At 45.7% G+C, this 12,048-nt stretch overlaps 1 protein-coding gene across 1 annotated transcript in view; it reads right to left on the reverse strand.

The window, feature by feature from the left end:
* Positions 1–12,048, reverse strand: part of MCM2 (minichromosome maintenance complex component 2) — a 48,594-nt gene that overhangs the window by 14,206 nt on the left and 22,340 nt on the right. Inside the window, exons 7-12 of the mRNA XM_069643374.1 lie at positions 11,632–11,766; positions 8,571–8,762; positions 7,268–7,361; positions 5,518–5,768; positions 5,080–5,206; positions 4,090–4,202 (exon numbers count right to left, since the gene is read on the reverse strand). Of these exons, the coding sequence (XP_069499475.1) occupies positions 4,090–4,202; positions 5,080–5,206; positions 5,518–5,768; positions 7,268–7,361; positions 8,571–8,762; positions 11,632–11,766 (912 nt within the window). The remainder of the gene's footprint in view (positions 1–4,089; positions 4,203–5,079; positions 5,207–5,517; positions 5,769–7,267; positions 7,362–8,570; positions 8,763–11,631; positions 11,767–12,048) is intronic.

The raw sequence follows: 12,048 nt of genomic DNA on the forward strand, positions 1-12,048 counted from the left end.
GCTAAAGATGGTAAGCTTAGCCAAAGGGAGCGGGAGCCAGCCAAGCCTTAGGGAAAGAGGGGGGGCAGCGGCACAGTGGAGCGGCCATTTTAGAGGGCCAGACAGACAATGAGGCAGAAACACTGTTCAAACAGGCAAAAAGTCTAACACATTGAAGCTGCACCTTCCAAACGAACGAAGTGCGTGCCTTTTCCATTTTGCAGAAAGTAAGAGTTAGTGGCAAAGAAGTTTCGAAATTGAAAAAAGCTTCATCAAGGAACAGGCTAACCAACGACAGGGCACATGGATCAGAGCCCATAGATGCTCACCCTGCTGCCGGCAGTCCGATCAGCTGAGAACAGATCATCTCACGCCGCTGTTGCTGATGAAGATGTCGTAGTTTCGTGGTTTTTAGTTCGATTAGCGATTTTTGTCAGTTTGCGTTTTCTTCGAACCAGATGTTGAAGTCTCCAAGGATTATCAGATGTTCATGATGGGTGGATATGTTGGTGATGGCTTCTATGAAGTTGACGAAAGTTGCATTGTACGTCGGTGGTCTGTAAATCACTATGAATTTATGTTTGTTTTTGGGTTTATTTCCAAGTGAAGGACCATGGACTAATAGTTTGAAGTTTTGTGGTTCGTCTGTTTTTATTTTCAGGAGTTACTTGAATGCTATTGCAAGGCTGCCTCCTTTTTTCCCCTGTTCTGTTTAACTGTGTGCACTTGAAGTTGTCGGGTAGGCAGTGGTGCAGTGCGATTTTGTAGTATCCAACCAGGTTTCTGTGATGAATAGGATGTTGACGCAGTCGTCACAGAGCAGGTCATATCTGTGGCGTGTATTGACATTGATCTTGCGTTGATTAGGTTGCAGTGGTTTTTTTGGCTTGGTTTTGTCTTGATTTTGGTGTTGTCTTGCTGTTGCATTGGTTTGTTCCCATGTTGCTCTCAGGGTTCTTGTTTTCTTCAAGTTCCTCTTGTAGTTGAGGGAGGTGTCCTCATGCTTATGTGATATATGGGGTGAGGTTTTGTTGGTATTTCTTCTGTGTTTCTCTTTTTCTGTGCAGCTCCGTTATGTTGTTGATCCATCTCAACGTTGGCCGAAATGACTTGTTTCCGTGGAGTTATTGTTCACAAGGTATGGTGTTGGGTATAGAGATTTTTCTCTTGTTTTGGCGTTTGTCCTGTTGATTCCGTTGATGCTGCCGTGTGCTTGTCTTTCCGAGACGCGTCCTTCTAAAAAGGCTAATGTAGCCCGTTAGTACAGATTCACAAGCCGCAGGCGGTTCTTTCTGTGTTAATACCAATTTGATTGCAGTGGTTCGGGACAATAAACGAATCCTAGTAGAGACACTGCTGGGACCCTTTGGTCCCGCTTCCAGGCTACACCAACTGCTACCGGAGGCTGCTTGACTCCTGGCCATGAACATTCACCCACTTATTTATATGGCATTTATAATGCGCATATACGCCAAGTGTTTCGAGGCGCAACAAGGGTGCGAGAACAGGGAGGTAAAAAACGATCCTACTAGGGCTTGCGACATTCGGATTGTGCAAAAGCAGTAACGAGAAGTGCAGGGGAGGAGGGCAGCAGGGCCAGTGAGAAAAGAGATTGCCAGGGAAGAGGTCAAGTGGACAGAGCCAGGGGAAAGCAGAGTGCAGGGGAAGGAAGGGTTACAAGGCTGCAGCCCCAGTCAGGCTAGTGCAGGGGCCTGGAAAGTGCAGATTGGGGGGGGGGGGCAAGTGCAGGGGTAGACCTGAAAAGGAGGGGCCTGGTGCCCTGTAATACTGTGAAGGAAACAGGCAGCCAGTCAAGAGGCAGAAGGGACATGATCAGGGGAGAGGGAAGGAAAAAGAAAAGGAAGGTCTTGAGAAGATTCTGGAACTTCGAGGTTAGGCTGAGAGAGGCAGGAAGGCCATTCCAGAGGGAGGCACCTGCAGAAGAGAGGGACCTACCCACCACTCTGCTTGGAAAAGCGCCTGATCTGCAGAGAGTTAAAGCTAGACGACCAAAGGGCTCCAAGTAGGGAAATATTTAGGGAGAGAGTTGGATGTGGAAGGGTTCCCGCCCCAGAAAGCCTGGTCAATGAAGCAGAGGGTCTTGGACTTGCTCCTTGCAGCAACCGTGAGCAAGTGGAAAGATTCTAGGGCTGGAGAGATGCAGTCCCTGTGCTTGAGGCAAAGGATGCGTCTCAGTCCGATTCCGGATTAGTTGAAGGGGGCAAAGGGAGGAGTTAGGCCGATTGAGGAAGCAGTAGTCCAGCCTGGAGAGGACCAGAGCTCTGGAGACAGAGTTTCTGGAGAAGATGAGGAAAGGGAGAATGCCTCCGAGGAGGTGCAGCTGAAAGTGAGCCTTCTTGGCAAGGTCCATGATGTGAAGAAAGAAGTAAAAAGGAGTTGAAGATGAAACCAAGGTTTTTTGCCTCATAGGAGGGTGAGGGGAAGAGGCCCATAGAACGGGGCCAGAGTGAGCAGGGGTACCAATGAGAAGCATCTTGGTCTTACTGGAATTAAAGCAGAGATTGTTAGCAGTGCACCATGCCTGAATAGTAGACAGGCAGAGAGAAGAGGAAGAAGAGAATGGAAGCTTGAAGGAGAGCTGCGTGAAATCTGCATAGCACTAGATGTTAGGAGAGAAGGTGGAGATCAAGTTGGTTAGAGGGGCCAGTTAAAGTTGAGAAGGCGGGAGGATAGAGCCCTGGTGGGGAGAAAAGGGCCAAGTTGAACCTGGAAAGGTCGGTCTGAAAGGAAGGTGGTCAACCAGTCCAGAGCCAGGTCTGTGATGCCATGGGTATCACTGAGACGATGTATCAGGGTGGCATGATTGATGGTATCAAAGGCAGAGGAAAGGTCAAGAAAGAGGAGAACGGAAGGAGAGCTGGAATCGAGGTTAGAGAGCAAGTCTTAACGGGTGTTCAGGAGTGCAGTTTCCGTGCTTCTGGCTGCTTTGAAACCAGACTGGTGGTCGTGGAGACAACCCATTCAGTGTGGTGGATAAGCTGGGAGATGGCCAGCTTCTCCAGGAGTTTTTACTTGACATTAACTTTGTTTGAGAATGTTTTAAAAAGGGAGCATTACACCCAAACTACACTACATTTAAATGGGCCAAAACAGCGAACAGAAGTTAAAGTCGGCCTTCATGTGGACTGATCAATAGTATTCATCCATCATTTGATATGAGTGACATTCACTCTCTTGGTGATGATATAGTCAGTAAAAAAAGGTTTATAGACATTTACAGCTAGGTAAGTGATGCTGAAACATGTAGATGTGTCAAGATCCAATAGTAGAGAACATGGGAGTATGCGAGTGGGCTTAAATCACACCAATTATTTATATACAGTCCTCAACCGCTACATTTCTTTATCTCACACGTTGCATAAATAATCTAGCAAGCTGGTGTATGGAGTGGAAAGCACCAGGAACAGGGACAATATTTTCAATGTGAAATTGTTTAAAACATTCAATATGTAATACTGGGGGTGATTTGTTCCAACAAGTTACATTTGTGGCATCTATGTACTGGCACCTTCCCCCCAAAGTAGCTCCTGCTCATCGAACCCTTAATTTTAATCACCGTACAGACACATGCGTCCCTTTTGATGGCATGGCTAATATCTGCTTGAATCCTAGTATAATTTCAGAGTTCAACATGTTAAACACCTAGGAGAAGCTGCAGAAGCTGAAATCAAGTCACTTCAGCTTTGCATCCAGCATGCATAGAACAGTCTTGTTTGGCCATGCTCATCTCAGGAGGTCAATCACTGCCATTAGGAATGAGTTACCATAAGATGAAACCAATCTTCTGTACATCTTCATCCAATGGATGTCCAATGACAGGCCCTACAAAGGTCCCCTTTGCCAAACAAAAATGAAGAAAAATACTGCTTTAAAGTCAGCATTGCCCTCCCAAAATAACTGGCAGTGAAAGAAGCCGCTCTCTTCTAGTCGCTATAATTGCCTTAATAAAATGTCCACCTATGGGCAGTAGTATAGTGTTCTTTATGAATCTTTAAGTAGCCAGATTGGCTGTACAGATACGCAGGCTGCTTTCTACTTGTAAGTTACCAGCGAGAGACTGCACATTGCTAGGATCCGCGAATCACATACCTGCACTGGGTCCACCGTGTCCCTCACCACGCACAGAACGTCAAATCGAGACACTATGGGCTCCGTGAGGTCAACATTCTCCGAAAAGGTCAGGGATGGGTCATAACGTCCACCTAGGAGAATAAATTGTTTGACATTAGTAACACTGCTCTGAAAAAATGCACCCCAAATATTGAAACCGGGGGTGCACAGATAAGATTGCTAAAGCACATGATCATTTATATCGCGCCTATACACACACGTGTTTCATGGTGTGGAAGTGAACGAAAAAGGTGATTTAACTTCAGGAAATGCACAAAGGGACCACTATTAAACTTGAGGGTCCCTTTTACGCCAATGTTCCCCAGCCCTCTCTTGTCCAGAATACCAGTGTACCAATTCCATTTGTCCGAATCTCAAGTCCTTTTTTTCCCCTTCTTGGAATTCTGGGATTTGCAATCAAATTTAAAATGCAAAAGACAAGCTTCAGTATTCCAAGAATACAAAAGAAAAGGACGCATGACTTCCTTATACATGAAGGCTCGGCAAAGCCTCAAGGCGCACGTAGCTGGCAACCAGAATGCCAAGACTTGATTGGCCAGTCCTTCGATGGAATTTACGATGGCCGATCAGTGAGCTCCTTTGACAGGTCGATGTAGCTCCTTTGAGTGCCGAGGCAAGCATGGAAATCAAACCGTATTACAGGGCATACAACCAAGACTGATTTAAAAGAAAACATGTCTACCTTCTAAAAACATATTTTCAGTCTTGCCTGCTGTTACCTTAACAAGCACATCAACAGTGGACCAACCTAAACAAGCCACTCAACTCCATCAGAGGAGAACAGAGGGGTCAGCCAGTCAGTCCACCATCGCCTTTCTGAGTTGAAGTCAAGATTGTCCGAGTCAATTTTAGTTCTCATTGCGGACACAGCTCAAAAGTAACCATTCCTGAATGGTTACATGCATGCCACTGGCAGCTGCAAAACATCTCGGCACCTTTGGCACTTACCAATTGGGTTAGCAGCTGCAATGATGGTACAGCGAGCCTGCAGCGATGTGACTATGCCTGCCTTGGAAATGGATATACTTTGCTGTTCCATGGCTTCGTGGATGCTGGTTCGGTCCTGGTCGTTCATCTGCAAGAGGAACAGAAGATGCTCAGGAGGAGGTGCAATAGGAGCAGACCGAAGATAGTAGGCAATTGCTCTAAAGGCACCTAGAACGGTTCCATGTGATTTTAACAAATGAAATTACTGAGAATAAAGTTAACTTTAATAACGCCAAAAATAGAGATTTTTAAATGTGAGGGTGTCCCCTCTCTTAAAACCCCCTAACCCCATACTTAAAAAAACAAAAACGATTTTCGTTGCTAATGCATTGTTTTTAATTCATTATAATTCCTGGATACCCACTAGAACAAATACAATTAAATCAGCCAGTGCCTTACCTTATCAAACTCATCAATCAAGCAAACCCCTCGATCTGCCAGCACCAGTGCTCCTGCCTCCAGGGTCCACTCCTTCGTGACTGGGTGTCTCTGGACATAAGCCGTCAGACCGACAGCAGAGGCACCCTGGCCAGTAGTGAACACAGCACGACTTGACACTTTCTCCACGTATTTCAGGAACTGGGACTTGGCTGTGCCAGGATCGCCGCATAGCAGCACGTTAAGATCTCCTCGGACCTTGTGCTTGCCACCTGTGAAGGAGAGTCTGGCAAGTTAGTGGATACGCTTCAGGTCGTGGGGTGGGGAATTCACCAGAGGTGGGTAATTTCAAATATTAATGGATTCATTGAGCGAATCAATTAGTTGGCACAAATGAACAAACTGTCATGGCAGTCAGCGGGCTAAACCCCTCTATGCATGCTTCATGAGGTACGAATAGGATCACCCCTTCGCAATACCATCAATCGAGAGTTCAAATCTTCATTGATCCAACAATGGCTGTGACACAGACTTTCAAACATAATTGCCACACCAGCAAGCGAGGACCAGTTTGCGAAGGAGCCACATTTTACAAGTATATAATTCCATTAGTCTGTGGCAGAATTAACATGCCTTCCTACTTTTAGGGACTTCCTCAACCCGTGGGATAAGGAAAAGCACAGACAACCCAAGCTAAACAGCCAAAGCATTCAGAATATTCACAATGATCATAATAGTGGCAGCAGACCCTAGAGGAACCTCAAAACAACGAGACTCCGGGGCACATAAAAGGAGCGATGTGCGCAATTCACATGCTCTGAACTAAATATTTACCAGCGGATGAACAAAAGCCAGGACACTCACCTTCATCTACCAGAGACAGAGTACAACAACTGCAACTTCACCAAAAGAAGGCCACCAGACGAGGTGTTCTCCTTCAAACCATGGGACTCATCACACCCACCTTGAAATGGCTCCAGGTTCACGCCAAAGACTCTCTGGACCCCCCATAAAAGCCCCTCTAGAGATCAGAAGCCACCTCACGCCCAACACTAAGAAACCAGTCCCCTTTGAGATATCTCAGATCAGCTTCAACAAACCTTCAACATTCCGCAGAAATTGACATAATGGTCACTTCCCAGGCAGGCCACGGACCCAGAATTTGGCAATGTTCCCCCACCTCGCTCATCCCATCAACTTGAAAATCCAAACCGTCTCACTACGAAACTCCAAAATATACAGCACTATAAGGCACAGCAAAACCTGTACCCTAGTAGTGGCCTACCGTGGAAAGGTTGGATGTCAAAGGAAAAGTTAAACCATATTGCTGGAAACCAGAGCTAAACCCTACAAAACAAATCTGAGTATTAAATAAGCGCTGTGCGTGGCTCTACCACTACTCAAAACAAAAATCACCAACTGAAAGTTGAAGACCAAATGGCAAGTAAATGGCAAATTGTAAACATCTGGATGTTAATTCCAACCTTTCACACGCAGGTGACAAATCAAAGGAATAGACATGGTCTGCCAACTACGTAAGCAACCAACTATGGAACTGGTAAACTGGGTGAAAGTTAACCTGGGACCAAACCATAGTTTAGTCTTGAGGCGCAAGTTCTGACTAAGGTCCCAGATAAAACACTTGAAAAACCAACAAAACCCAAACTGATAACTAGCAACAATTCGTATGCAGGCACTAGAGGGGAGGGAAGAGAGGAGGGGGGGGGGGAGAGAGAAAAAAAATAAAATAGGAGAGGATGTGCATACACACCTGGATTTTTGGCTTCTCCCCCAAACAAGGCCAGCGATAGACCCCGCTTGATGTCTTCATGGCCATAAATGGATGGAGCAATGCTGGCAAAAATCTGCAAGTTAAGAGAAGTCTTAGTCCACTAAAGATCATGGTTAGCGATTTCACAAAGTTTAACAAAGTAGAAAATGTGAAGTGGCTGAAATAGGTAAAATTGACCAGAAAAAGAAGCAAGCCTGTTAAATGTGGGGCATCACCCATAATGCCAAGAAGCCGATAAATCGTAAATCCTTGGCCAAGTTATTATGCTGACCGAGAATGTAAAGTGTGCACCAAGTCATCTGTTATGAACCTTTCAGATTAAGCACCCATGCGCGTTTATTCATGAGGTCCTCTTAGTAGATTTAGCATGAATAAAAGAATGTACTAAGGGACAGGGAGTGGGGAAAGAAAACATCTAAAAACCTACAACCCTCTTGAAGTTTTAGACTACGACTCCTATGAACCATGACCATGCACCATGTTGGCTACAGCTCATGGGAGTTATAGGCACTTGGTGTGCTTCGGTCGATTGCTTCGGTCGATTTATATAGCAACATTTTTTTTTAAGTGGGGGGGGTTTGGGGTTTTGAAATGCTGAATGCTCTGTGTAGAACAGTTACGGACTAATTGGTATAAAACTTTATTCCGCAGGCTCAATGACTGGACCTAAATGTGGGAATAAATCGGTGTTTTATGACTAGTGTTAACAGTTGAGATGCTTCCACTGTATGCCATGTATAGATATTAACCAATTGTAACTAATCTGCGAGTCTAATAAACTGATCAGTGCTGAAAAAGTGCATGATGGCACCAGTGTTTGCTAATCACACACATTGATAGGATTCCTTGCACTACATGGACATACTTTGTGATCCTTCACAGTTTCTAAAAGACTTGCATGAATGTTAAGTGTTCTGGAATCATCAGATTTACAGAAAAACAGCCAAATTACCTGCCATCAAATGTTGGTTTTCCTTCTACTTTGACACGTGCCCCTTGCCTTGAGCTGAATCTTACTTAGTCCATAGCACTATCAAACCTTACGCCCTGAGAAATACGGAACTCATAAGGTTTTCTCATGTAAGATGCTTAATTATCAAGACTAAAATACCAATCCCTTGCAGCAGATGGTGTCTTTTACAAGCAAAGTATGAGCAAAGAAGAAGTGGTGTACCTACCAAAAGCTAAAAACGTGCTGAGACGCATTGCTGAATGTATCCTACATCCCACACACCAGACAGCCATGCCATCCCTACACATTCAAATGCTCAAGTGAACCCACCCTTTCTCCAATCCGCTCGTCCTTTGAGAGCGCCACAATGCTCTTAACATCCTCATCAGTGAGCTCGCCAACAGCCAGCTTGTCGTCCCTCTTGGTGATGTGGTTGGCCATGATCACAGTAGCAAACACCGGGAAGCCATTTGCGGTGTTCAGTGAGCCATCATAGTTGTTGTGGTAAATGCCAGTCAACTCCTTAAAAGTGAGAAAAGAAACATTAACATGAACCTTTGTACTAATAGTATTGAGGGCAAGGATGGCAATGCACTCAAATTACAAATGTTTGGTGACTATTACATAATGGCAATAATCACTTACAAACAAGCAGCCTTTCTAGCAAGTCTATAAGACTTAAGCACTGTCATGACAGAGGCTTTGCTTCACCGGCTGAGCAATAACAAAATGAAAGACAAAATGAAAGAAACAATCATGTTCCCATAGCCAACCACACAACAGCACAATGTTATCTTTTAGGAACTTAAGGGGTAAAATAATTCTTGCTTGAAATGAAGACTAACATTTATGAACAGGTCTACAGCAAAATGGGAGTGGTCTGTCACAATATGTGGTGGCCAAGAATTCAATTCTAGTCCTTTCTGGTGCAAGTCGTTGGGCATATGTGATATTGAATAAACAGTCTACACTACACAACTCTGAGCAAGTGGATCTGCAAAGAACAGGTTACATATTGCATTGGCGAGTAGTCCAAATTGGCAGGTGTTTAGTTGAGGAGAAGTGGAGTGCAGGCTGGGTGACTACCCCTTGGTTAGCTGGCTATGGCTGTATTTATCCAAACTGGCATCCTATGGGATGCACGATATGCTTAGCACGGCGTGGCTCCGGGAAAGAAATCTATACTAGAAAATGAAACCATGATACTAAGTAAAGAAAAAGTGAAAGAAGTGCATGTTGGTGAGTAAAGAAAGCCAGTCGCCTTGCGATGGGACTGCTCATTTCACAAATCGGTTGTTAAACACACGCGTGAGCAGGAAATATGGCATTGGCATTAGAGTATATGGCATGTGCAAGGGAAGGTAAACCAGGTGATAGGTGGTCAGGTGGTGGAGGAGATGCATGCTAGTTTCAAGAGGCCAAAAGAAGAAAGACGGTGGTGGTTGGTAGAATTACATTTTTGGAGGAGACCGATGCTGAGGTAGTGACAGTAATGTTTTGTGTAGAAGGTATCCTTAAACACTCCAAAGTTTTTGCCTAGGTGGAAGGAGACTGATACACAGGTGGCATGATTGTTGGCATAAACTAAAATGTAGTCAAAATAAAGAGGAAACCTTTAAGAGGGGTTCCCCTGCCTCAACTAAGGAACTATGGGTTCGGTCAGAATGTCGAAGCTAAGAGTCGACCTTCGTGTGCCAAAATGCCCACTTCCGTCCTTCACACTTGGAAATAACTAAGTGGTAGTGGATATTCTTGATCCAGAAGAATGGATCCCTTCTTCTGGACAATGGACTACAGTGGACTCCCTTCCATGGGTCTCAGTTCCTTTCCAAAAAGCAAAACAAAGTTCCAACTTGTGATGCTGTACATTTCCCAGTTCCAACTCAAACATCATCCCTTATTGCCCATAGCTTTCTTCACTATTGGGTTCCTGGAGAATACTTCACTGTGCCAGGGGAATGACTCCCGTCCCGGGTTCTCTTCTGCTCGACTTCATGATACACAACAACAGGGTGGTATGGCTTCCTTCACCTGGTCTCTCTTGGCTTCATTGTAGTGGGGGGTGGGGGATTACTCCCTTCCCCATGCCCTTCTCAGGCCCTTTACCACAGTTCTCGAAGGCTAGGGGACTGCCTCCTTTCCCCAAGGCCCTACTCAAGCTTGTCCAGACCCGTGTTGGCGGACCTGGTTTACTTCCTTGCCAGGTACTGCAACGAGGAAAAGTGATTGTGATGCTCTTCCTATGTGGGTGTGGGTCCCAGACCCCGGTTGGCAGACCTGGTCCACTTCCTTGGAAGGTATTGTGACGACTTTCCATTGCCAGCACCAGACCAATCCTGCTCTTTATATCTCATTGGTGATAGACCTGGTTCACTATCCTGTCAGGTACTGTTGTGTCTCAGATTATTTAAGGCCGTCTCTCAAGTTATGTATGGGTCCCTAACACTGGTTTCCACACTTCTCTTTCCCTCTTTCCCTCCTTCCCCCTCAGCCCCAGACAGCCTTTGCACCTTTTGAGTCTCCGTCTGGTCTTGTTCGCCGGTTGCAAGCACTTGTGTGCACTCTCTCTCCTTGCACCACCACAGCTCTGCAGTGTTTGGTGCTGGGTGGGTGACAAGTCTCCCCACGACCGCGCAGTCCGACTGCTCATCTCCGGACAACTGCTCCACCACCTGTATACAGCAGAGCAGGTAGGGACATCTCGTCTCCCGTGCCCTGGTCAGCGGCTACCTCTCTGCTCCACACCAGACATCCTTCAGGGTCATGCATCCTCCTGGGGCCAATAGGAATGTGTAAACCACTAGACTGCTCAGTGGTGTTTCGAGGAGTGCTCTTCCCGCCTCTGCACCTACTCATCGTCCCAGCATTTCCCTTGGATCTCTCTACGGTTGACCCGCCTCCTCTTGGCCTCAGTGCTGCTACTACGTGTACATGACATGTACATGGAATGGCATGGTAAAGGAGGTTTGGTGAGGGGGTTTGATGTGAAATACATCACATTCTGCTTGGATAGTGGTCCGTAGATCTTTAAGGGTACCACCCCCAGGGGGACTATCGGGCAGCAGCCTCACCTTCCTAGCCTCATGGGAAGGGGCTCCCTCTTGGGGTGAAGTGACAATACCCAGGGATTCGTCAGTGTTTATCCAATCACAATTAAAACATTGAAGAGGCGATTGAATTTTGTGAGCGATCAGGAAACTGAGGAGTTAAGTAGTGGAGAAATCTTCCTGGAGTCAGATGTGCAGTTGCTAGTTGCCGCCATAACCAGCTATAATGCGTTAAGCCAATTGTGCCCATCCTGCCCCACAACCAATAAACACAGATTTGCTCTTGATAAACACTCCAAACTGTATTTTCATGGCTATGTTATTCACAAGTGCTGCCAACTTACAATTTCGTCTCCTGGCTTACAGCTGTCCACCAAGTCTGAAAGCAGAATAGCGTCTTTGGAGCGGGGCAGTCTGCCAGCAGCCACCTTGCCAGGGCTCTCCTGGATGGTAATACGCTGGTAGTTCTGATACACAGTCTAAGTGAATAAATTGCAACATTAAAGGTGTAGCCATTGATACAAAAAAGGTAATTTAACCTAGTAACAAAATTGGTGGCACAGAAAATCTCTAGGTTAGATAGTCATATTGTTCCCCCAGTTTTCTTTAGGAACCCACAGAATTAGCAAGGACAGGCTGGCCTGCAAAACTAAATTGCATGACAAAAAAAAATTATAGGATGGAATTTCCCATAAAAAGACTGAAAATGTACTTAATAGTACACGCGCGACTTGCCGCAGCTGTGCCATGGCGCACAAACA

Source organism: Ambystoma mexicanum, chromosome 2p (genome assembly GCF_040938575.1).
Source record: "Ambystoma mexicanum isolate Mex_15411 chromosome 2p, UKY_AmexF1_1, whole genome shotgun sequence".
Lineage (NCBI taxonomy): Eukaryota > Metazoa > Chordata > Amphibia > Caudata > Ambystomatidae > Ambystoma > Ambystoma mexicanum.